The sequence below is a fragment of the Bos indicus genome, chromosome 1 (genome assembly GCF_029378745.1).
Source record: "Bos indicus isolate NIAB-ARS_2022 breed Sahiwal x Tharparkar chromosome 1, NIAB-ARS_B.indTharparkar_mat_pri_1.0, whole genome shotgun sequence".
Taxonomy (NCBI): domain Eukaryota; kingdom Metazoa; phylum Chordata; class Mammalia; order Artiodactyla; family Bovidae; genus Bos; species Bos indicus.
In genome coordinates, this window is record NC_091760.1 from 42,164,289 (window position 1) to 42,192,163 (window position 27,875).

A 27,875-nucleotide genomic window follows, 5' to 3' on the forward strand; every position below is an offset into this window, starting at 1 on the left:
AAAAAAGATAAAGAAACAATTTGTCCAAAAGCATTTAGATGTGACTAAAAGAAAAAAGAGGCTGAGGGATGGGCCTAGTTATAAAGACAAATGTAGATGAGGTTGAGAGCTTTAGATTTTATTCTGGAAGTGAATGTTATTTAGAATATTAGAGTTCTTTTTAAATTATTTTTGTTTCCTTTAACTATGAGTTTTAGAATTCAGGGAAAATCTAACTAAAGAGTTATCTTAAGTCGTCATTTGTAGTATTGTGAAAACATAAGTGATAAGTCTTAATTTTAGACATCAATTTATTTACTGAGGTAAGTGCAATAATATTGAAGAAAATAAGAATATGTAGAATTCAAAGGATTTTAAGTGCACATGTTTCTTATTTTGAGCAATATTTATCTTGAAGATTTAAGTTTCAGTTGCTCTTCTATAAATTATTTTTAAATGCTTTAAGGAACATTGTTAAAAGAAATTTGTTGTAGGAAGGCAATAAATTGCTCTCTAATATCTGTGTTTTGAAAATTTATATTTGACAGTACTCTCTCAGCAAAACCCAATGAAATTTTTTCTGTTTATGGGATGAATACATTGTGACAGAGTAAAAAAAAAAAGAAAAACTTAAACATCAAAAAGACTTAGATTATCATCCTACCACTGATGAATTTTATGACCTTGACATAATTACAAACCTTTCCTGGATTTCATTTCTTTCTCTAAATAAATTGACTTAATTTTTTCCCTGTGGTGAGGTTGAAGTCCCAGTTTCATTGTCTATTTCCAAATATACAAACATTTTATGAACAAGTCTTATGGATAGAGCACATAGTAGTTTAGATATGAATACAAATACAAAATTTTGTTAACAGGGCTCCACTAAGTACCTTTTTCAAAGATCATATAGGAATAATATTACTATGAAGTTAATAATATAACTATAAAGTTAAAATTGATAGTGATGTGGAAAAAAATGAAATGACTTTTAGAGTTTTAAATTATGTCTATATGCAGATCTGACAACTGATGTTTTTAGTACATTATGAAAGTCTGGAGACATACTTTTTCATTTATTCATATAATTTACTCCTTTGCAAAAGCATTTACCAAAACATCTCTAGATGATTCACTGTATCTGTAATGGTTTCTGACATAGGTAAACATAGAACTATTTTCTCTCATCCATAAACTCAGATGTGACTATGTTTTTTATCAGGAAACCATATTATTGCATCTTGGTAGTAGCAGACACATTTAAATTATTGTCCGGTAGTAACTTAAGAATTGGAAAATACAGTTTAATAGGCAATAGCCTTTCATGATTTGATATCCTCAGTTACTTGAATCAAATTTTCATTGTTCTTAAGGTTAAAAATGTATCTATAAACCACAATTAGCTATAGAGTTAATGGGTGAATTAATAATCACTCTTCAATTAATATGAAAAAGATATGAAAACTAACAGAATGCTAGCTTTCCTTCAGATGCTTCTTAGAAAATAATATTTTATAAATAAATGTTTGGGAAATGTTGGATTCAACAAAGGGAAGGAAATTGCGTTTCTTTTGTGTCAGCATCAATCTGCCAGAGGAATCGTAATTTGAGCACTGAGCTCATTTTTGGGGGTTTATCTCAAGGGACTAGAGATATTATAATGGGATGTATTTTGAGAAATATAGCTCTGTTTAAAACATTTTACATAAAGAAAAAATGAAAATGAAAAATAAAAAATATAGCCCAGTTGACCTCTGCTACTGTGAGAGGAAGATGGGGGTTGTAAGGCCAGATGCTCTTCTGGGAAGGGACTGGACAGCACTGCCACTGCTTCTCATACGTTTACTGTTAGAGCACGGTAACTTAATGTCACTTCCATGACTATTTCACAATCTTTTTTTCCCCTGTGTAAAGGGGAAATCCAAAGTGAAGCCAAAGGAAGATTGAAACTGTTTTAAAAATAAACTAATAGAAATGAGATTGTAGTTTTTATTCAAGTTTATTTGCATGATGGTCTTGAAAAACAGCTAGTTGGAAATTAGGATAGTTGTCCTTTTCTTATGAGGTTGGTCTTGAGAGTGTAGTGTGGAGATTGCTTTCTTCCTGTGTGAATTACTTGTTTCCTTTGAAGAAAAAGATCAACAGAAGGAAATCCCTGAGAGTTTTCAATACAGATGTCTCCAAAAGAGTTATTGCTGCCAAGTTTTTTTCTCCCAATGTGTCACATAATCTTTGTATAATTTATAAATGATAACAAAGCAATCAGGCCACATTCATAAAAGCCCAGTGACACATAATTTAGTGGAATCTGAGGATTAGAATTAATTGTCTCTCTTTGTTCTAAGTTCTAAATCTTAGTAAATGATTCACTGTATGTCATTACAGCTTAATATTTGCATGAAATCACAGTTTAGCTGGCATAATTTAATGGCAATTAAAAAGCTATTTAATCGTCATGCAAATTGGTATGAGGGCCCTTGAGTAAGAAGGGTGTCTGCCTTTTTAATTTAAGTATCTCTAGGCGGACAGTCATATACTTGCAGACACCCATAACATAATTGATAACATTCTTCCTGATCTTGGAAATGTAAGTGAATAATAATTCATGTTTTCCATTATAAATAAGAGAAAAGAGCAACAATATGAATATGTCATCCAGTAGGAAGACACTATTATGATAATGATAATGAATCTTTATCTCCTAGGCATGAGTCTAGGTTGGAGATAAAAAAAAAAAATTATGCTTATCCCTGTGCTCTAGTTTATAATCCCTTCAGTATTTGCCTTTCTGAAAGCAGACATGTCTGTAACTCTCTGGAACATGAAATGGCATAAAGCAAGGTATACAGAAACCTTTTAGAAAAACTAACTCCCATTTCTAGGGCTGGCTTTAGGTGGTGCACATATAGGTGTCTGAGCCATACCCATCAGGTTGCTGATAATAGGATCCAACAAGATGAAAAAAGGAAGCATAGCATTTCTTAATATCTCAAACCCGACACCGAATTATATGGATTTAGGAGTGATGTTATGCTTCTCTAACACTGTGGAACAGATCTTGTTACTGAGTCCTCTGTTATCTTTAAGACCACTCCCCACACTTCAGCTGCATTGCTGTTTTTGAAACACATCACTTCTGTACATAGAATCTGTCAGCTTCTTCCTTTTAAATGAATATATATATATGTATGTATATATACAAACTCATTCCAGTGAGCATAGCAGTATTGCGTTATCCGACCCCTTCCTGTTGCTTAAAACTCACTTCTTGCTTACTCCTTCTACATTCTAGCTACAGTGATCTTCTGTCACTTCCATGACTATTTCACAACCTTTTTTGACTGAAGAACCGTGCATGTTCTATCTCTAAAATCCTTCCTACCCCTCTCTACATCTTCCACACCACCTGCATGAGACCTTCTCAGAAGGTTTATCAGGTTGGCCCCCTGATACTTTTTTTTAGCTCCATTCCTTTTGATTTCTGTAATTGCACTTATTATAATTTGAATTTTATTCTTCTGTTTTTGTGTGTGCATTTGTGTTTATCTAGCCATTCAGCTAAAATATCAATAGCAAGAAAGCAGAAATAACATTTATCAGATTTAGGCTGTAAGCCCAAGATCTAGCAAAATATCTGGCACAGATGGTAGTCATGGAAAACTTATTTAATGAGTGAATGACCATGTCTTGAAATCCAAAAGAAGCCTATGTGAAAACTTGAATTTATTTCTATGCAGAGAATGCCACAGAGAATTATTTTCCTCCTTCTAAGCAAATTGCCGAATTTAAAGAACTGTTTGAATTGCTTAAGACTAACCTTTTAAAATATAGCAGTATTATTTAATGAGTCATTTATGCAATTAATTATTTTTCAAAGTATCTGTCATAGGCACAGTCTCTTACAGAAGGATTCTGTGGCATTTCACAATATAGCAAGCACACAGTACACTGTCTGGCACGCAGTAGACCTTCAGTTAATAATTGTTCAGTGAATGATATGAAACCAATGTTTGAAGGACTGAGATGAATATACAAGATTATTGACACAATTTTAAGAGAAAAAAATGAATAGTTAAAGATATTATGTACTCTGTGCAGTGTGATCATATGGAAAAATAATGAGAAAAGAGAGCAGATGCTCATCCACCACCCATGACCAATATGGTTTATGCAGACTCTTGATGACAAATAAGAGGATCTTGAAAGTCTCCTTATAAGCTTTCAAGGATGCATTTACTTATGCTTAGTAAAGTTTATATAAATAAAATCTAGGTACCATATCTCACCTATATCCCCTTTGATCGCTTCCAAATCCACCTGCCAATGCAGGAGACACAAGAAACGTGGGGTCCATCTCTGGATCAGGAAGATCCCCTGGAGAAGGAAATGGCAACTCACTCCAGTATTCTTGCCTGGACAATTCCATGGACAGACGTGCCTGGCGGGCTAGATTCCAGAGGTTGGCAAAGAGTCAGATGCAATTGAGCACACTCACGCAGCCCTTCCAAATAATGCTTTTGTCCCGTGAAATTGACAGGACCTAAAAAAGTATTTATGTTGCCTCCAGTTTCTGTTCCTATTCCCTTCCTTCCAAACTGTGTGTCCACCCTAAATTTATGGCCATTTATTCTCAGCCTGTGAGAAAAAGATTCTTAGATTTTCAAATGAATGAGAGTTTTAGTTATACATCAAGCATAGTATGAAGACTAAAATACTGAACACAACATATTTTATATATGTATGTTATTTCTTCAAAGTTTTTAAATGAAGATGCAATTATTAAGATGTAATTATACAAAGCCATCATGTAATTTAAAATAATGTTGGGTTATTGTATTTTTTCAGTCAACAAATTTAAGAAGTATAATTACTGTAACTTTTGGTGATCTGTGGCTTTTGATGTTAAATACTGAAATTTATATGCCAAAAGTTAATATACAGACCATCTTCACCCCTAAGACTCCACTCTTACTAAACTTATGTAGATATTTTTAACCATTTTTCTTTATGGCTTCCATCAGAAGAAAGAGTTCAAACTAATATAAAATACCAGCACATGTTTATTATTGACGTTTTCAAGTTAGCACTATAATTCATTGTCCTATACATGTACATTTGTTTTTTAATTGCTTTCTCTAGGGCCACCTTCAGCTCCTAGGAATGTGGTTTTTAACATCAATGAAACGGCCCTTATTTTGGAATGGAGCCCACCAAGTGACACAGGAGGGAGAAAAGACCTCACATACAGTGTAATCTGTAAGAAATGTGGCTTAGACACCAGCCAGTGTGAGGACTGTGGTGGAGGACTCCGCTTCATCCCAAGACATACTGGCCTGATCAACAATTCCGTGATAGTACTTGACTTTGTGTCTCACGTGAATTACACCTTTGAAATAGAAGCCATGAATGGAGTTTCTGAGTTGAGTTTTTCTCCCAAGCCATTCACAGCTATTACAGTGACCACGGATCAAGATGGTAAGTTCTACTGCTGTTCTCTCAAAACAGATCTATAATTCCATTTTGATGCTTAATATCCCTGGTGGACCTGTATTAACTGGGGTGCAGTTACACACTCTCTACATTATAGGGGTGATTTACTGATTGTTGTTCTTACTGTTTCCCAAGGTGCAGAAAGATATTTTTGATATTACTTACTAGTATTGCCAATTAGATACAATCCTTGTCTTTAATGGCTATGCATTATGTTTTTCATATAATCCTATGCTGATATATCTTAATAAGCAAGTTCATATAACCTATCAACAAACATCAGACATAAATAAGGTTACTAAATGAATTGAAATTCAGCTGCCCTACTTACGCAACCCTCTCTTTTCCTTGTCAAATAAGGAAATAGTAAGTATTTATACTAATTATAACTCATATCTATATTATAAAAACAGTGCAGCCAACATGCCTAACCATAATTCACTCTTAAAAGGAACAGCAAATATATCCATTAATGTATCTAAATGCTGTTGTTTAGGTGCAGTTTTGTGTAAAAAATAAGCTGTCTTTTAAAAAAAAAAACTCATTTCAGCTAAATGGCCCCTTTTAACACTATAGATTTTTACTGCAATATAGTCAGGCATGAAGAGTCCCATGCTTTTTATAAGAGTATATTATCTTTAATCCCCCCATTATGTAATTTTTCACAAAGCATGATACCAGGAAAACTTGAGATTTAAAAACTCCCTTTGAGAAGCATTCATAAATTATGTTGTTACAGAAAGGATCGTCTTATAGCAAAAAGTATTATTTTATGTGAACACATATAGATGAGGATAATTTATACAGATAAAACTATTCTTTTACACTATATTTATTTGCTGAGTCTGCTATAACAAATGCCACAGACTAGGTGGCATAATTATAGTGGAACATCAAAACCAGGAAACTGACATTTGGAAAATCTACAGGGCTCATGTGGCTGTGAAGGAATATCAGGAGTGAGCCTTGTAGTGATAATGGTGGTAGTTACATGAAGTTAGATATATGATAAGTTGCAAAGAGTTGCACTCAATGCATATACATGCACGCACACACACACACACAGACAGACACACACACACATGAGCCCTGTGGATTTTCCAAATGTCAGTTTCTGGTTTTGATATTGCACTATAGTTATGCAAGTAGTTAACATTGGGGGAGGCTGGGTAAAATCTATGTGGGAAGTTGCACTACACTTTTTTTTTCTGGTAAATTTCTACGGCTCTATCATTGTTGCAAAATAAGAAGTTAAAAGAAAAACACTGATAAACCTGTAAAAAACACAGGAAGAAAACTTTAGCATTCTAAAAATATATTTGAAATGGATTTGACTATTTTATTCAAACTAATATAAGTTCACTTTGCTGATGCTCTTCAGAAATACATCTAATAAATAAAGCAAACAAATAGTACTGTAAAATCACCATTTTCGTATTTACTATATAATATTCCCCTTCATGTAACAAATTGTTCTACATCATAGAATTTGCTTTTTGGTTGTTCAAAATGGAATTACTGTTTTCTTTTTTTATTATTATTATTCCTGTAGTATCAACAGAATGGTTTCAGATGTGTCTTCAAGATAAAACAGATTTAGGTCTTCTGTTTTGCTCTACACTAGCACATTAATTCTAAGCCTTTTTTCTGCTACCTGATTAAAAATAACCCAATACAACTGTTCTACCTATAAGGTATAAATAATTAAGTTTGAGAATAAAAACAATCAGTTCGCTTCAGTCGCTCAGTTGTGTCCGACTCTTTGCGACCCCATGAATCTCAGCACGCCAGGCCTCCCTGTCCATCACCAACTCCCGGAGTTCACTCAGACTCATGTCCATGAGTCAGGATGCCATCTAGCCATCTCATCCTCTGTTGTCCCCTTCTCCTCCTGCCCCCAACCACTCCCAGCATCAGAGTCCTTTCCAATGAGTCAACTCTTTCCATGAGGTGGCCAAAGTACTGGAGTTTCAGCTTTAGCATCATTCCTTCCAAAGAAATCCCAGGGCTGATTTCCTTCAGAATGGACTGGTTGGATCTCCTCGCAGTCCAAAGGACTCTCAAGAGTCTTCTCCAACACCACAGTTCAAAAGCATCAATTCTTCGGTGCTCAGCTTTCTTTACAGTCCAACTCTCACATCCATACATGACTACTGGAAAAAACATAGCCTTGACTAGAGGGACCTTTGTTGGCAAAGTAATGTCTCTGCTTTTCAATATGCTATCTAGGTTGGTCATAAATTTTCCTCCAAGGAGTAAGCGTCTTTTAATTTCATGGCTGCAGTCACCATCTGCAGTGATTTTGGAGCCCAGAAAAATAAAGTCTGACACTGTTTCCACTGTTTAGGGAAACACACTGTTTCCCCATCTATTTCCCATGAAGTGATGGGACCGGATGCCATGATTTTCATTTTCTGTGTTGAGCTTTAAGCCAACTTTTTCACTCTCCACTTTCACATTCATCAGGAGACTTTTTAGTTCCTCTTCACTTTCTGCCATAAGAGTGGTGTCATCTGCATATCTGAGGTGATTGATATTTTCCAGCAATCTTGATTTCAGCTTTTGGTTCTTCCAGCCCACCGTTTCTCATGATATACTCTGCATATAAGTTAAATAAACAGGGTGACAATATACAGCCTTGACGTACTGCTTTTCCTATTTGGAACCAGTCTGTTGTTCCATGTCTAGTTCTAACTGTTGCTTCCTGACCTGCATGTAGGTTTCTCAAGAGGCAGGTCAGGTGGTCTGGTATTCCCATCTCTTGAAGAATTTTCCACAGTTTATTGTGATCCACACAGTCAAAGGCTTTGGCATAGTCAATAAAGCAGAAATAGATGTTTTTTCTGGAACTCTCTTGCTTTTTCCATGATCCAGCAGATGTTGGCAATTTGATCTCTGGTTCCTCTGCCTTTTCTAAAACCAGCTTGAACATCTGGAAGCTCACAGTTCATGTATTGCTGAAGCCTGGCTTGGAGAATTTTGAGCATTTCTTTACTAGCGTGTGAGATGAGTGCAACTGTGTCGTAGTTTGAGCATTCTTCTTCATTGCCTTTCTTTGAGATTGGAATGAAAACTGACCTTTTCCAGTCCTGTGGCTACTGCTGAGTTTTCCAAATTTGCTGGCATATTGAGTGCAGCACTTTCACAGCATCATCTTTCAGGATTTGAAATAGCTCAACTGGAATTCCATCACCTCCACTAGCTTTGTTCTTAGTGATGCTTCCTCAGGCCCACTTGACTTCACATTCCAGGATGTCTGGCACTAGGTGAGTGATCACACCATCATGATTATCTTGGTCGTGAAGATCTTTTTTGTATAATTCTTCTGTGTGTTCTTGCCACCTCTTCTTAATATCTTCTGCTTCTGTTAGGTCCATACCTTTTCTGTCCTTTATCGAGCCCAATTTTGCATATTTTGAATATTTGAAATATTCCCTTGGTATGTCTAATTTTCTTGAAGAGATCTCTAGTCTTTCCCATTCTGTTATTTTTATCTATTTCTTTGCATTGATCACTGAGGAAGGCTTTCTTTTCTCTTCTTGCTATTCTTTGGAACTTTGCATTCAGATGCTTATATCTTTCCTTTTCTCCTTTGCTTTTTGCTTCTCTTCTTTTCACAGCTATTTGTAAGGCCTCCTCAGACAGCCATTTTGCTTTTTTGCATTTCTTTTCCATGGGGATGGTCTTGATCCCTGTCTCCTGTACAATGTCATGAACCTCCATCCATAGTTCTTCAGGCACTCTGTCAGATCTAGTCCCTTAAATCTATTTCTCACTTCCCCTGTATAATCATAAGGGATTTGATTTAGGTCACACCTGAATGGCCTAGTGGTTTTCCCTGCTTTCTTCAATTTAAGTCTGAATTTGGCAATAAGGAGCTCATGATCTGAGCAACAGTCAGCTCCTGGTCTTGTTTATGCTTACTGTATAGAGCTTCTCCATCTTTGGCTGCAAAGAATATAATCAATCTGATTTCAGTGTTGACCATCTGGTGATGTCCATGTATAGTGTCTTCTCTTGTGTTGTTGGAAGAGGGTGTTTGCTATGACCAGTGCGTTCTCTTGGCAAAACTCTATTAGCCTTTGCCCTGCTTCATTCCATATTCCAAGGCCAAATTTGCCTGTTACCCCAGGTGTTTCTTGACTTCCTACTTTTCCATTCCAGTCCCCTATAATGAAAAGGACATCTTTTTTGGATGTTAGTTCTAAAAGGTCTTGTAGGTCTTCATAGAACCATTCAGCTTCTTCAGCGTTACTGGTTGGGGCATAGACTTGGATTACTGTGATATTGCATGGTTTGCCTTGGAAATGAACAGAGATCATTCTGTCGTTTCTGAGATTGCATCCAAGTACTGCATTTCAGACTCTTTTGTTGACCATCATGGCTACTCCATTTCTTCTAAGGGATTCCTGCCCACAGTAGTAGATATAATGCTCATCTGAGTTAAACTCACACATTCCAGTCCATTTTAGTTCGCTGATTCCTCGAATGTAGACGTTCACTCTTGCCATCTCCTTTTTTTACCACTTCCAATTTGCCTTGATTCATGTACCTGACATTCCAGGTTCCTATGCAATATTGCTCTTTACAACATCAGACCGTGCTTCTATCACCAGTCACATCCACAGCTGGGTATTGTTTTTTTGCTTTGGCTCCAGCCCTTCATTCTTTCTGGAGTTATTTCTCCACTGATCTCCAGTAGCATATTGGGCACCTACTGACCTGGGGAGTTTCTCTTTCAGTATCCTATCATTTTTCCATTTCATACTGTTCATGGGGTTCTCAAGGCAAGAATACTGAAGTGGTTTGCCATTCCCTTCTCCAGTGGACCACATTTCTGTCAGATCTCTCCACCACGACCCGCCTGTCTTGGGTGGCCCCACAGGGCATGGCTTAGTTTCACTGAGTTAGACAAAACTGTGGTCCTAGTGTGGTTAGATTGACTAGTTTTCTGTGAGTATGGTTTCAGTGTGTCTGCCCTCTGATGCCCTCTTGCAATACCTACCACCTTACTTGGCTTTCTCTTACTTTGGACATGGGGAATCTCTTCACGGCTGCTCCAGCAAAGCACAGCTGCTGCTCTTTACCTTGGACGAGGGTTATCTCCTCACCACCCCCCACTCCTGACCTTGAACATGGAATAGCTCCTCTAGGCCCTTCTGTGCCCGCGCAACCACAGCTCCTTGGAGGTGGTGTTGCTCCTCCTGGCTGCTGCCCTTGGCCTCGGGCATGGGGTAGCTCCTGTCAGCCGTTCCTGTGCTATCGCAGCCTGGCACTCTCAGCTGCTGCCTCTGACCTTGGATGTGGGGTAACTCCTCTTGGCTGCCGCCCCTCGGGCATGGGTCCTCCAGGCTTCTGCCCCTGGCCTCGGACATGGGGTATCTCCTCTCGGAACAATATATCACTTTAAATCAAATATGTTTGTAAATATCTTTATATAATTTCATACATTATACATACATATAATAGTCTTTTGTTCTAGTATTAGAAGAGAGTTCATATTGACTATTTTTCTAATGTAGCAGAAGGCAGGGTAAAAACTATTTCTCACTTTGAAAATGAAAGAATTCATTAAAACTGTATTGCTATAAGGACAGAAATTATATTAGTTATGGAACAAGATGTAGTATCCATATATTGAAACTAAACTTTCTGGAAGAGGATTATCTTTGAGAAGACTATTCAGAAACATTTATTATTCATTTACTTCTACTTTGTTTTAGATATAAGTTTTAATGAAAAATCAAAATATATTTAAATTTTGTTTGAAAAGTACATCAAGTTCCACATATATATTTTATAAAATATTATTGCCAGTTTTATTTGTATGAACCACTATATCAATGTCATAATTTTAAGAGACAAAAAGAAGGTCTTCTTTTCTTGTGTCTGAAATTCTGATGTTAGAAAACCACATCTTTAAAAATGCAAATACTCTAGTCAGGGGTAACATTATGAAATAATTCAGTCTGTGCTGTATCAGTTAAATCTTTTCATATCAGAAGGGGTCAGATCCTAGTGCTGGAATGAAAAAGGAGCTTATAGAAACTGAGATGTCCCACAACCAAACTTGAGCTGTCATCATTGTGTGCCAGCCTTGATAAGACAACAATGTTACTAATCCTAATAGAGGGAGGGACTTCCCATCATTCTACTTGGGTATCTTTGGAAATTTTCTTTGAAGCGACTCAAGAGGTGCTGTACAAAGTTACAGGATGGCACATTACAATTTTATTGGACTGAGGAGACCACAGTAAATTCTTTGTCTCATTACTCATAAGTTACATATTATTGTTTTCACACCATAGAAAAATGATAGAGCTATTCAAAGCCTTTAACTTATTCAGTATATGTACAGTGGTGAGAAAGCTCTTATGAATTCCGTGAGAGGTAGATAATAAATAATTTGACAAATGCATAATTAGTACTGTGATAAACCCCACCAAGGAGAACATCAGGTTCTCTGAAAGCATGTATTATTCAGGTCTGGAGGATAAGGTCTGGTCTTTCTGAGGAAACAGTGTTAAATTATGTTCTGAAAGATGAATGGGATGTGCATAAGCCAGATGAAGCCAGGAGAAGGGAAAGAATACTGAGTAGAAGGAACCAAGTGAAGATCGAGCAGTTGAGGAATTAAGCCCTGAGGGCTAATATACCCAAGAAGGTTGAAGACGTTGGTATATTGCAGAAGTACAGTAGGACCTGTGGATGGAATGAACAGTTAACTTAAGATTTGGAGAAATAGGTTGGAGTCTACAAAATAGCCAAGACAACTTAGGAGAACAGCCATTTAGCAGAAGTGACTAATGCATCATCAGGGCCACAGGTTGGGTAAAAGAAAATCAACAGAATAATAATGCTGTACTTGAGCTGACTTAGTACAATTAGGAAATAAATTGAAACAGACTGAAAAATATAGACAGTTGCATTATGTTTTTACTACTCTATGTGTGCAGTGTAGAACATGAGGATAAAGAGGAAATTTGCATCAAATGGCCTTTTCTTTCATGTAGTTAATTGTTCTTAGTCTCTCAATCATTGTCCAACTCTTTGTGACCCCATGGACAGTAACCTGCCAGGCTCCTCTGTCCATGGAATTCTCCAGGCAAGAATACTGGAATGGGTTGCCATTTCCTCCTCCAGAGGATCTTCCCAACCCAGGGATCAAACCTGCATCTTCTGTGTCTCCTGCATTGCAGGCAGATTCTTCACCTGCTGAGCCATCAGGGAAGCCCGTAGTTAAATACACACACACACACACACACACACATTCTCATACTTAAGAAATATTAAGTAAACCACATTAAACAACCTTTGCTTAATTGTTTACTGTTTACAATTAAAGAAATTTAAAAAAATTTTTTTCCCCAAATCACTTAGAACTACTTTAGCTGTAGTTAGGAGAAACGTTCCTTGATTATACTGATTCTAGTTGGATAAATAAGATTATAGATTTAAAGCTATGACTCTCATAATTAGAAATCTTAGCAATAAACCTTAATTAACTGACTTCTACAATCCCTAAAAGCTATATTTGCAACCTTCTATTTTCATAGTCTATTTAAATGGTCCTTAAAGGCGGTTCATTTAGAGAGCAAAACAAGAAAGCAACACCTAGAAAACATTTGACTTTAATCTTCAGTGCATGATAGAAAAACAAAGATATGTGATTTAGTAAAAGGAATTATTCAGGTCATAGACAGTAAAGGAAAATGTTAATCATGTATAGTCAGCCTGAAACAAATTGTGTTTGTAGATATCCTGACATGTGCAAAAACCTTAAGGGATCATGTTCAAGGTAAAAGACATGTATGACAAAACCAATACAATATTGTAAAGTAATTAGCCTCCAATTAAAGTGAAAGATGTGCTAAATTACAAACCAATTCTGCTGATATTTGCTAAAGGGTCTTTAAAGCATTTATTGTCAGAAGCAATTTTTCCAATCATCTGACTTCTTAAAATGTATATTCAACCCTCCTATCTCTGCCATTGGGCGACTATTCTATATAGGTCTTGCTTTAGGCTTAATTTTGTTTGAAGATTCATATATGTGCTCAGGCAGGAATAATTAATTGAACTGACTTTGAAAATAAATTTAATCAACATAAGTCTCCATTTTTTATAAACTTGAGATGTCTGTTTGATTTACAGTTCACTGCATTCTGAAAATATAATCTATTCCAAATAGCAACCTTTTGCACATTGCTAGAGTAGGTAATTAGGGACATTGAAAACATCATTCATCTTTATATCTGTATTTTAATTTATTTATGTCTGAATATTCCTCCTAATCCTCACTATGTTTTCAAAATTCTTGACAGTGAATATTTTTTTCTAAACTCTGTGCTGCTGCTACTGCTAAGTCGCTTGAGTCTTGTCCGACTCTGTGCAACCCCATAGACAGCAGCCCACCAAGCTCCTCTGTTGCTGCGATTCTCCAGGCAAGAATACTGGAGTGGGTTGCCATTTCCTTCTCCAATGCATGCATGCACGCTAAGTCACTTCATTTGTGTCTGGCTCTGTGTGACCCTACAGAAAGCAGCCCACCAGGCTGCTCTGTACACGGGATTATCTAGGCAAGAATACTGCACTAGGTTGTTATTTCCTTCTCCAAAACTCTATGCAAGTTTATTCAAAACAAAAGAAATCAATATAAAAGTTTTATATGCTGTGATCACTGACCTAGAGCCAGACATCCTGGAATGTGAAGTCAAGTGGGCCTTAGAAAGCATCACTATGAACAAAGCTAGTGGAGGTGATGGAATTCCAGTTGAGCTATTTCAAGTCCTGAAAGATGATGCTGTGAAAGTGCTGCACTCAATATGCCAGCAAATTTGGAAAACTCAGCAGTGGTCACAGGACTGGAAAAGGTCAGTTTTCATTCCAATCCCAAAGAAAGGCAATGCCAAAGAATGCTCAAACTACCACACAATTGCACCCATCTCACACGCTAGTAAAGTAATGCTCAAAATTCTCCAAGCCAGGCTTCAGCAATATGTGAACCGTGAACTTCCAGATGTTCAAGCTGGTTTTACAAAAGGCAGAGGAACCAGAGATCAAATTGCCAACATCTGCTGGATCATGGAAAAAGCAAGAGAGTTCCAGAAAAACATCTATTTCTGCTTTATTGACTATGCCAAAGCCTTTGACTGTATGGATCACAATAAACTGTGGAAAATTCTGAAAAAGATGGGAATACCAGACCACCTGACCTGCCTCTTGAGAAATTTGTATGCAGGTCAGGAAGCAACAGTTAGAACTGGACATGGAACAACAGACTGGTTCCAAATAGGAAAAGGAGTACATCAAGGCTGTATATTGTCACCCTGCTTATTTAACTTATATGCAGAGTACATCATGAGAAACGCTGGACTTGGAGAAGCACAAGCTGGAATCAAGATTGCCGGGAGAAATATCACCTCAGATATGCAGATGACACCACCCTTATGGCAGAAAGTGAAGAGGAACTCAAAAGCCTCTTGATGAATGTGAAAGCGGAGAGTGAAAAAGTTGGCTTAAAGATCAACATAGAAAACGAAGATCATGGCATCCGGTCCCACTGCTTCATGGGAAATAGATGGAGAAACAGTGGGAACAGTGTCAGACTTTATTTTTTGGGGCTCCAAAATCACTGCAGATGGTGACTGCAGCCATGAAATTAAAAGACGCTTACTCCTTGGAAGGAAAGTTATGACCAACCTAGATAGCATATTCAAAAGCAGAGACATTACTTTGTCAACAAAGGTCTGTCTAGTCAAGGCTATGGTTTTTCCAGTAGTCATGTATGGATGTGAGAGTTGGACTGTGAAGAAAGCTGAGTGCCGAAGAATTGATGCTTTTGAACTGTGGTGTTGGAGAAGACTCTTGAGAGTCCCTTGGACTGCAAGGAGATCCAACCAGTTCTTTCTGAAGGAGATCAGTCCTGGGATTTCTTTGGAAGGAATGATGCTAAAGCTGAAACTCCACTACTTTGGCCACCTCATGCGAAGAGTTGATTCATTGGAAAAGCCTCCGATGCTGGGAGGGATTGTGGGCAGGAGGAGAAGGGGACGACAGAGGATGAGATGGCTGGATGGCGTCACTGACTCGATGGACGTGAGTCTGAGTGAACTCTGGGAGTTGGTGATGGACAGGAAGGCCTGGTGTGCTGCAATTCATGGGGTCGCAAAGAGTCGGACACGACTGAGGGACTGAACTGAACTGAAAGATACACTGAATATAAGATAGTGGCATAAGTTAAAAAATAATAAAATCAATAACTATAATTTAAGCTGAGTAATACTATCATATTATATTTTTCATATTTCTTAAACTGAAAAAAATCACATATTCAAAAGCCACAGACACTTTATATTGACGGATAAAATTTTCCTATTTCTTAAGAAAAGTATTCTTCTTCTGAGAAGTATTCTAAGTATTTTATGCACGGAAGGTAATTGAAATGTCGGCCTAGCTAAACATAACTAAGTAACTTTATGGTCCAGCCAAATATTGAAATTGAGGAATCCAAGTAATTGTAAACTTTGTGTTTAGTCCTGGGAAACATCCAATTGCTCTCAAGTCTAGTGTCTTTTTGGCATTCATCTTTTGAGAAAATGAATGGTATAGAAAAGGCTCTTAGACCTTAGCAATGAGTTTCTTGAAGTTGTTAAGTGGCTCAGCTTTCAGTCAGCAAGTTTAGAAAATGAACTGCTTCCAGTCATTTGTGAATAGTAGCACATATGCATCTCTCTCACTGGATCATAATCATATTTTATATATCATAGTTTGACCAATATATAAGCATCTTGAGAACGAGTATGATGTGTTATTTGCCTAAGCCTATGTTCAATCTCAGGAGAAGGCAATGGCACCCCACTCCAGTACTCTTGCCTGGAAAATCCCATGGACAGAGGAGCCTGGTAGGCTGCAGTCCATGGGGTTGCTAAGCGTCAGACCCGACTGAGCGACTTCACTTTCACTTTTCACTTTCATGCATTGGAGGAGGAAATGGCAACCCATTCCAGTGTTCTTGCCTGGAGAATCCCAGGGATGGCGGGGCCTGGTGGGCTGCCGTCTATGGGGTCGCACAGAGTCGGACACGACTGAAGCGACTTAGCAGCAGTGGCAGCAGCATGCTCAATCTCTGAGCTTCCCTAGTAGGTCAGATGGTAAAATGTCTGCCTGCAATGCAGGAGACTTGGGTTTGATCTCTGGGTCAGGGTAGATCCCCTGGAGAAGGGAATGGCAACCCACTCCAGCATTCTTGCCTGGAAAATTCCATGAACACAGAACCCTGTGGGCTACAGTTCATAGGGTCGCAAAGAGTTAGACACGACTGAGCGACTAACACACACTTTCATCCTCGATCTACATTGCTTATAACCTAATAAATCTCAGTTAACTGCGTTAACAGAAATTGGAGATCGTTTCAGTTAATTATTTCATTCACTCAAAAATATTTCTTGAATACTTACTATCTGCCAGAAACAATTCAGTATGCTAAAGATATAGCAATAAAGGAACAATGCAAACTGCTAACAGTGTCCCTTTGTTCAGAACGTATTTTTGTGTCAAGTCGTGATATGTCCCATAAAGAAAAACTAAACAGACTAAGAGATTTGGAGGTGATGGGAGAGGGACATTTTACATAGGGAAACCAAAAACACCTCTCTTGATATTGTAATACTCCAGCAGATCATGAGTTTAAGGAGAAAGCCTGAATATAAAATAATATTCCAGGCAGTGCGAAACAAAAGGGCAAAGCCTTAAATTTAACCAGGAATTTGCCTCAAAAGCTACTAGAAAGTATTATTAGACATGTATTCATTAGTGCATATTGAATTTCTTGCTTACTAAGTCTTCTGCTGCTGTTCTTAGAATTTTTAACAAAAAGTTTTTATCAACACTAAACCATCCTTTAATAGCAATAATGGGGGTTTTTGGTGATTGTACATTGCTAGAGAAATATGCTTAATCCTAAACTTGATTTTATGCAGTTGACTTTTAGAGTCATCAAGTTTCTCTAAGAAATTCTTATTTGTGCAGTTTTTCAGAAAGGTGACTAAATGTTTTCTTTAGCATAAAATAATAAGATCTTATTGCTATGTTGATACCGCTAATACCAAATTAACAATTTAATGGCATTTCTCCGTATAAATTGAAAAATAGTAATAGAACTTTTTAAGTAAAATATTTTAAATCCTATAAAAAATAAACCTGATCAGTAGTGAAAATAAGTGCAATCTGACCACATTTTGCATAATCTATGACTGTCATGTGATGTAAGGCTCTACTTTATGGTAGAGCAAATATCCCACACATTGTTTGCTCATTTTCAATGCAATTCTTTGTTTTAAAAAGGGATGCCAATTTAACTCCATTAACTTAACTGCCTGCATAACAGACTGACTGATTTGGATAACTGGATTATTGATTCAAATGTAGTTACTCTTAAAAAATAGATTTTCGTTTGGGGGAAGGGATATTTTCTAAAAGTCCTTTTTATTTCAAAGTAAATATTAATAAATATTTTTTAAAAATAATGTGTAAAAGTGAAACTAAAAGACTTTCAAGTTTGATAGAATATTCTGATAAATTAGTTAAAATGTGAAGTGTCTAATATTTAATAAATAGTTTGTAAAGATTGAAAACTAATTGCTGACCTTTTAATCACACTGAAATTCCATATAACGTGTTTAAGTAGTTTTTTTTTTCTTCCATGTATTCCTCAGCACTTTTCTATTTGGTTTGGATTCTAAAACAGTCAGTTCCAGCTACATAATTTGTGATGCCCAGTGAAAAATGAAACTGCAGGACCCTTTGTTCAAAAAGCAGGGGAAAAAAAGGGCCATTAAAGGTACTAAAATATAAAGCTTTTTCCTTCTGCAATTTCTCTCTCTCTCTCAACTTGTCATGGTACTTTTTTATTTGCCATTTAATGTCCAAGTAAAGAAAAAGTAAATTTCAAATTACTAGCGTAAACTTTACCATTCATCTTTATATTGCTCAATGCTACTTTTAAATGTAAAGATAAGAGCATCTAACTCATGTGAAGTCAGAGTACAGCACAGTTTTTTTCCTAAAGTCCTGCACCATTTGGTATCTCCAGTCCCCAACGGTATCTCAAGCAGACCAGGACAGACAAATATAAGACAGACTCAAAACCTTGGAAAGAATTAGGAAGGGTGTCCCCAGGCACTGATCCAGTCCAGAGACCTTCCCTCTGCACAGGGATAGTTGTAGGGAGATTGATGACACCTCCAGATTCCCAGGGCTTCCCAACCCAGAGTGCAAGGGAGAACTCTAAAGGTCTTTAAATCTCCTTGCCAGAAACTGTTGGCTGCCTGCATGGGATGAATGAGAAAGCCAGAGTGTCAAGCTCCCAGTTGCCCCATCAGACTTTGCTTACAAAATATGAATTAAAGATAAAATTATTAAGAATTTCAAGATGGCAGTAGCCAAGCATTATACTCTAAGCAGGATTATAGAACCATGCAGCCGAAAAAGTCAAGCAGACTCTTGAAATCTATCCTGAACGCATTTTACAAAATAGTGATGTCATTGTTTTTCCCATTTACCTCTATATGTTAGTCAGAAAACAACTATGTTCAGTAACTGTGATGTGCCAAGTACTGTGATGTGTGCCATGTAGTGAAAAGCAAGCGCGTGTTAGAATGTTTGAAATGTGGTGTCTACTACGGAGCAGTCTTTCATTCCTTAAAATTCTTTAGAGCTTAACTAAAAAAAAAAGATAAAATTAAGCATATATCTGATTCAGTATACATTTTTGAATACTGAGTGCCTAAAATATTACTTAGCATGCAAGTCCTTAAAATATGTATAAAGTAATAAATGATAAAATAGTGATGTGATAGGTGGTAAATATTGACATTTCATTTTTCTATTTCTATGAAAGAGAGACTAGATGTTTGACCATATATTTATTCTGTCATACAGTAAGCAAAGCTTTTAGTTATAAAAGATAAAAAACAAAAAAAAATTGAAAGATGGCTCCATAATTTGCCTAAAGCTGTTCTAATTATTTTGCAATTCTAATAGACCTAAATATAAATTCCATAGCTCTATATTGTACTAAGTCACTTCTAAAGTGTACCCTAAGACAAAAACGTGCTTTTTTCCTTCAAAATAATTATAGCTTGGCTCACTGAATTACTTGTATTCATTTTTTTCAAATTCTTATCTAGCTCATATCTTAAGTAATATCTCATTAAAGCAAATAAATAATATTCCAAGGATAATAAATGTATCTATAATATGTGGATAGACATATCCTGGTCATTCTGTTTTGTTTTGTCTTTAAACAGCTTATTTTACTCTTCTGCTGATTCGCTATATCTCTAAGATATGATTACCCTTTACTTTACAAAAATTCTGTGTGAATTGATGTCCTCTCTTGACTTCCTGTTTCAAGGCTTCTTTATATAAATAGTGAATAATCGACTACTTTCTATGAGTTTGAATTATATTTTGATAGGCTTGATATTTATGTCCTATCTTATAATTTTATATTTTAAAGTTTTTTGATTACTTTTCTTCAAGATAACCATGGTGGTCAGTTGTAGATATGATTTGACCATTTAGATTCCTAGAAATTGGGACTAGGTTCCTCTTTCTGTTGTTATAAGAAATGTGCTGAACAGTTTTGAGTTGGTTTTTATTTAGCTGTTTTTCAAGATGTGAGATAGTTGTATTAAGAGCAGAACAATTAAACTCTATTTGAAGTACTACTTAATTATATTTTTAAATTTAAAGATAACTGACATGTAAAATTATGTCCTAAAATATTTTCCACCATCTGAATTTTATTACCCTAACTGCTGCCAGCCCATATTATATACTTATAAGGTGACAATTTTCATATGCCTTAAAGAATCTCAAGAGAATGTATAATTCAGCTACATGTCTTCAGTCAAGATGAATTTATAAATGTTATACTATTTGTATAAATATATTTTATGTTACAAATAAATGCCATTTTTATCCCATTTCAAATATATCTAAGCAATAATTCCAATTTTCTTGTATATTTTCACTGACTCTTTTAGGATGGTCTTCTTTGTGTATGCGTGCTAAGTTGCTTCAGTCATGTCCTACTCTTTTGTGACCCCCTGGACTGTAGCCCTCCAAGCTCCCCTGTCCATGGAATTCTGCAGGCAAGAATACTAGAATAAGTTGCCGTGCCCTCTTCCAGGAGATCTTCCCGATCCAGGGATCTGAACCCTCATCTCTTACGTCTCCGACATTGCCATGCTAGATCGTTACCATTGGCATCACCTGGGAAGCCTGTCTTTCATGAATTTTGCCTAAAATCTTCCCTCTGCCTATTAGCCTATTAAAGAAGAAAATACAAAAAAATAAGTTGCACTTCAAGAGCTAGACGGTCTCTTTCTCTGCATCATAACACTTTATTTAAGATAGGAAACCATCAGTAAACATTCTAGTTAGATTACTTTATTTATATATTGGAGATTTTTTAAAATTTTATATAATGTAATTTTTACTCTAATTTTCTGAATAAAAAAGGAATTCATAATGCTAGGTGAAATGCAAGAAGTAACCTAAATGCATTAAATTATGATAGACCTTTTTTTAATGATACGTCCTTGATATGTCTATTTTCTTTACATATTAAGAATTAAAGTTTTAATGATCTTTTAAGACAAACTCATCATTTTTGTACTATGATCTAGAACTATCGTTCTCTAAGCTCTTCTCTACAAATGTCCCAATTTTTCATTTCTGTTATTAATTTAAAATTTATTTTCTACTTCCATAGTTTTATTTTTCCTCCTTTGTGGTAGCTCACAGTTTCAGAGGTGGGCATGAAGTCATATACTTGCCTTCATGTAACTTAAGTCCATTGTGAGGCACCAGAGGTAGAGTATGGGAAGAGTTACCCTAATAGGAACTTGATTTTGTAGGGAAAATTATAGTGTTATTTTTTTATTTATGTATAGTATGTGCAATGCTATATATTAATGTTAGTTATATAATATAATGATAACAATTTTAAAGGTTATTATGCTCCATTTATAGTTATGGTAAAATATACTGGTATGGTATAATATGGTAAAATTTACTGGCTATATCCCCTGTGCTTATCCTTGTAGCTTTTTTATGCATAATAGTTCATACCTTTTAATCCCCTACCCTTATATTGCACCTCCCCACCTGTCTCCTCCCCATTGGTAACCACTAATTTGTTCTCTATTAGTCTGTTTCTTTTTGTTATATTCATTAGTTGCAATTTTTTAGATTCTACATGTATCATCATGTAGAATCAGTCATGTCCAACTCTTTGTGACCCCATGCACAGTAGCCCACCAGGCTCCTCTGTCCATGGAATTTTCTAGGGAAGAATACTGGAGTGGGTAGCACATTCTCCGAGGGATATTCCTGACCCAGGGATCGAACCCGGGTCTCTTACATTGCAGGCAGATACTTGATGGTATTTATCTTTGGGTTTATCTTTGTCTGACATTTCTGTTACCATAAAATCCTCCAAGTCCATCCATGCTTTTGCAAATGGCAAAATTTTATTTAGGTTGCCTCTATATCTTGGCAACTATAAATAGGTCTGTTTTGAACATTGGGATGCGTGTAAATTTCTTTCTTTTTACCTGTGATTGGAATTGCTGGGTCGTATGGTAGGCCTATTTTTACTTTTTTGAGAAACCTCCATGCTGTTTTCTTCAGTGGCTAAACCTATTTACATTCCCCCTAGCAGGGTATATGTGTTCCGTTTTCTCCACATCCTCACCAACATTTTGTATTTGTGTTCTTTTTGAGGACAGTGATTGACAGGTGTGAGATGATATCTTATTCTGGTTTTGATTTTCAGTTCCCTGATGATTTGTGACATTGAATGTCTTTTCATGTGCCTATTAGTCATCTGCATATCCTGTTATGGAAAATGTCTATTCAAGTCTTCTGCTCATTTTTTTAATCGAGTTGTTTATTTTTTGATGTTGATTTATGTGAGCTGTTTATGTATTTTTGGATATTAACTTATAACTCTAATTTTAAGGTCAAAAGACACAAAAATCATTTTTACTTAATTATTTGACAACTAAGAAGACTACATATGTTTGACATTTAAAGAAACCAAGCAAAACCTCACATTCTGTAAACTTAGCACATAAACATGGCATACAGGTTCTATTTCTGAGCTGGATTTTGCATAAAACCCTTTATTTTCATATTTTCATTTTCAAGAACTAATTACTTTTCTTGTGATTTAATTTCATCACTAAAATTTTGCTTAATTTTCTCTGTAAAAACTTTTCTTAGAAAGTGTGGTATCAAGTTTTCATAATACTATCTATAAGTTCACTGCATTGTACTTTTATATGAAAAATATTGGTTGCTAGATAATGAAGGTTTTATATAAATGAAAAATGTCATGCTGTTCCATTTGTATATGGCTTTTTCTTCAAAATTATTCTCAGGTGTATCACTTAAAACAGAAGTATATTTAATCAAAATCAACTAATGAATAATTAGCTCATATTTTAGGAATTAATTTATATTTCCATAGAGAAGATAGAAACAGTTTCTGGTTAAAGGAACAAAAGAGCCTTGAAAAAAAGTTCTTAATATACAGAGAAATTTAATATAGGATAAAGAACACATCTAAGATCAATAGGAAAATTATAAATCATTGAATAAAATGTTTTGAGGGAAAATTATTGTTTAAAATATTTAAAGTTAATTTTCAACTAAGAAAATACCCTGAAATAAATCCCAAGTTATTAACCAAGTAAATACAAGCATAACATCTTAAAAAAATTAAGTATAGATGAATAGAGAATCATATAAAAATAAATTACAAAGCAAATAACAGATGAGTTTAATAGAGATTTCATATATCAAAGTCTTTATAAATAAAATGATAAAAAGTAACAAGCTAGGTAAGATACAAGTGAAGAATTAAAATGATAAAATATTTGTTAGTCATTCAGTCATATTCAGTTCTTTGTGACCCTATGGACTGTAACCCACCAGTCTCCTCTGTCCATGGAATTTTCTAGGAAAGAATACTGGAGTGAGTAGCTAGTTCTCCAGAGGATATTCCTGACCCAGGGATCAAACCCAGGTCTCTTACATTGTAGGCAGATACTTTATTGTCTGAGCCACCAGGGAAGTCCATGTGAAGAACAGACCATGGTAAAATGTAGTTTGGCCACCTGATGCAAAGAACCGACTCATTCGAAAAGACCCTAGGAAAGATTGTAGGTGGGCGGAGAAGGGGATGACAGAGGATGAGATGGTTGAATGGCATCACTGACACGATGGACATGAGTTTGAGTAGGCTCCAGGAGTTGGTGATGGACAGGGAAGCCTGGCGTGCTGCAGTTAATGGGATCGCAAAGAGTCGGACACGACTGAGTGACTGAACTGAAAATGGGCAAAGGATGAGCTGTCAATCCTTACTTAGAAGAGATACTATTACCTAATATTCATTAAAAAAGAATTTCAATCTTGAGTTTTCCCTGGCAGTCCAGTGGTTAAGACTTCCCGATCTTTTAGTGCAGGGGGGCAAGTTTGATCCCTGGCTGGGAAACTAAGATCCCACACACCATGGAGCACTGCTGAAAAAAGAAATAATTTAATTCTTGCTAAATTTCAGACAAATGAAAATTTAAACAATGATAGGTAATTTTCTTGTAATTAAGTTGGACTTTTTTTTCCTAAGATTTTCTTTGGTAAATGGTAATAATTATGTCAGCTTAGAATATAATTTGGTAAGAACTCCATATCACTATAGGAAAACTACAAAATTATATGGCAATGTGCTTCCAGTACCTTAAAATTACTATGTCCTTTTAATACACTAGGTATATTAATATCTGATATGGAAGCTGAAGCTCCAATACTTTGGCCATCTGATGCAAAGAACTGACTCATTTGAAAGACTCGATGCTAGGAAAGATTGAATGCGGGAGGAGAAGGGGATGACAGAGGATGAGATGGTTGGATGGCATCACTGACTCAATGGACATGAGTTTGAGTGAACTCCAGGAGTTGGTGATGTACAGGGAGGCCTGGTGTGCTGCAGTTCATGGGGTTGCAAAGAGCTGGACATGAATGAGCAACTGAACTGACTGATATTAGTATCTTAAGAAAGATAAAACATATAGAAATAGTATATGGGTGTATAATCATGCATTAAGTATAATAATGAAATGTGTAAATATCCTAAATTACCAAGAATAAATAGTCAACAAATGTACTATGCCCATAAGGCAGAATATTAAGTTTAGTGAATGAGAATAATGCTGACAGTATTGTAAGGACTGCAGGCCCTGAAACTCTGTATACATCATCATCCAAGTATGTAAACAACTAGTGCACACGTGTAATCATAAGAAAATGAATAGCAACATTTTCTAATGTTGGCACTGTTTCTCTCTGTGGGGTGGGTCTATGACTGTTTAGTTCTCTAAAGTGACTTGTGAGCTCCTCCATGATCAGGCCCTGATTATCCTATTATAGCTCCTTATATTTACCCTCTTACCATAATTACCATGCTCTTCATTTCCATTGCATGTAATTTTTTTCTATTGGTTTCTCCATAAATATATGCCAAGGTGTAACATTGCACATTTCACATAAAATCTATACATTAAATATTTACTAAAGTAAGTGAAAGTGAAGTCTCTCTGTCATGTCCGCCAACTCTTTGGGACCCTGTGGACTGTAGCCCACCAGGCTTCTTCATCCATGGGATTCTCCAGGCAGGAATATTGGAGTGGGTTGCCATTTCCTTCTCTAGGGAATCTTCCCAACTCAGGGATCAAACCTAGGTCTCCCACCTTACTCTGAGCCACCAGAGAAGCCCAAATATTTACTAAAGAAGTAGGTAAATTAAGTGTATGGGTGTATATAAATACACACAAATTTTTACCATACATAAAGTGAACCTTTTAAAGATTTAATACCCTGATCCTTTTGCCCCTTAATCATGAAGTGCTCACTTAGGATATATCAACAATAAGCATTTTGTTCACAGGCTCATCATTCTGAAACAAAACTACAGAAGGCGTAATGTTCAGTTGTGTCAACCTAAACAAGAAGGCAATGGCACCCCACTCCAGTACTCTTGCCTGGAAAATCCCATGGATGGAGGAGCCTGGTAGGCTGCAGTCCATGGGGTCGCTAAGAGCGGACCGGACTGAGCAACTTCACTTTCACTTTTCACTTTCATGCATTGGAGAAGGAAATGGCAACCCACTCCAGTGTTCTTGCCTGGAGAATCCCAGGGACAGGGGAGCCTGGTGGGCTGCCGTCTATGGGGTCACACAAAGTCGGACACGACTGAAGTGATGTAGCATAGCATAAACAAGAATGTACTGGAAATATACAGGAGGGATTATAGTCTGGTGTTATGGATCTCCAGGGCCTTAAATTTCATATCCTCTGTACATACTTTATCCTGCTATTTACCATCTGCATTCTCATGAATTTATAGCTCATCATGTCATTTTTTAAATTCTCTTTAAATGTCCATAGTTTAGTCATAGTTTAGCTGGGAAGAATCTGATCAACTCTGAGTTCTAGTCCCTAAACTGCTACTGTCCAGCTGTGTAAATTCAGGCAAGATATTTAATCTTTCTGAACCTCAGATTCTTCATCTGCAAAATAAGTCTATTACATTGGATAGCATGATGAGCATTATAATATTCAGTAATTGCATTGAGTAATATGAACATTCTATGTGCATGGTCTTTTAATATTTTAAAACATGTCTATATAATTCCAAAGAATTTACATAATAAAAATATGAAAATAACATAATTTATAAATTTGACACCTCAACTGAAAGGAAACCTACTCCATAAAAAAATCTCATTGTAATTTTCCATGTATACAGCTCTTTCTATAGGTCTTACCCTATATTTTGCAGTATTATTGTTAGTTTTCCATGGTGACTTCAATTTGTGCGATTGTTTTTGGACATAAAGAAGTATCTCCGTAATATTTCATCCCATATTCAAGCCCATATTACCTTATTCTCAGCAAAAAGAAATAAATATTCTATTTTTTGGAATATACATATCTAGATAGATAGATAGATACATAGTATATGGGGTGGTGGTGATTTAGTCACTAAGTTGTGTCTGACTCTTGCAACCCATGAACTGTAGCCTACCAGGCAACTCTGTCTATTGGATTTTCCAGGCAAGAATACTGCAGTGGTTTGTCATTTCCTTCTCATATATAATTAGAAATGTGACTGTAATTAGATTAAATTTTATATGGTTTAAACAGAAATATAAGTGTCATCCCCTCTTCTCCCTTCTTCCCATTTTTTTCCCCACGTTACGGTCTCTGCCACTTTCAGCTTCCTTTTTTTTTATTTGTTTGAGTTTTTTGGTTTACCCTTTGCTTTTATCATTTCTCACGATTGTACCTAAGTAACTCTTCAAACTGATTTGTATGTGTTCCTTATTCTGTCACTTGTTTCCTTGATGTAATAAATTCCAAATATAATTTAATCTTTCAATAATAGATTTTAAGCTTCTGGAAAACTGCAAGTCGCTCAATTGTGTCTGACTCTTTACAACTGCATGGACTATACAGTCCATGGAATTCTCTAGGCCAGAATACTGGAGTGGGTAGCCTTTCTTTTCTCTAGGGCATCTTCCCAACCCAGAGATCAAACCCAGATCTCCTGCATTGCAGGCAGATTCTTTACCAGCTAAGCCACAAGGGAAGCCCTTAAGCTCCAGGAGGGCTAAAGTTTTCCACATATTTTATTGATCAGTTCAATCTATCCTGGGCTTCCCAGATGGTGCAGTGGTAAAGAATCTGCCTGTCATTGCAGAAGATGCAAGAGACGTGGGTTTGATCTCTGGGTCAGAAAGATTTCCTGGAGTAGAAAATGGCAACCCCTCCAGTATTCTTGCTAGGAAATCCTATAAACAGAGGAGCCTGGCAGGCTACAGTCCATGGGGTCACAAAGAGTTCAACACAACTGAGCACACATATACAAAGTTAACAGGAGAACAGTTTTAATGATTAGTTCTTTTGTACCTGTATAATTACTTCATTGACCATTGCTGTCCTTCTGCAGTAAGAGGGCAATAAGAAGGGAAGGTGACTCAAAACCTTTTTTTTCCTCAAAGTGAGACAAAGGGAGGGCATTCTAGGATTCAGCTCCAAAGCCATGCTTAGGTAGCACCATCTTCAATGTCTCCTATGAACTCTCTTCTGTTATTACTTTACCAGGTTTGTATTACATGATGTTACCAAAACATGTAGAGACAGTACTAGGAATAAGCATCATTATCACCTAATGATCATTCTAAGAACTTAAATAGGTACTGGTAACAGAGTGGCATCTCTGTCATTTACCTAGTAAAATCGTCTAAACGACTGAACACACATCACTCTATCCC

At 36.3% G+C, this 27,875-nt stretch overlaps 1 protein-coding gene across 5 annotated transcripts in view; it reads left to right on the forward strand.

Moving 5' to 3' along the window:
* EPHA6 (EPH receptor A6) overlaps positions 1-27,875 on the forward strand; it is a 1,027,581-nt gene that overhangs the window by 454,833 nt on the left and 544,873 nt on the right. For 4 of the 5 annotated variants that reach the window (XM_070786786.1, XM_070786808.1, XM_070786797.1 and 1 more), the window contains exon 5: positions 5,119-5,454. In XM_070786786.1, the coding sequence (XP_070642887.1) occupies positions 5,119-5,454 (336 nt within the window). Of the gene's footprint in view, positions 1-5,118; positions 5,455-18,185; positions 18,306-27,875 lie in introns of those variants that run through there. The other variant, XM_070786812.1, reaches the window with a different exon arrangement.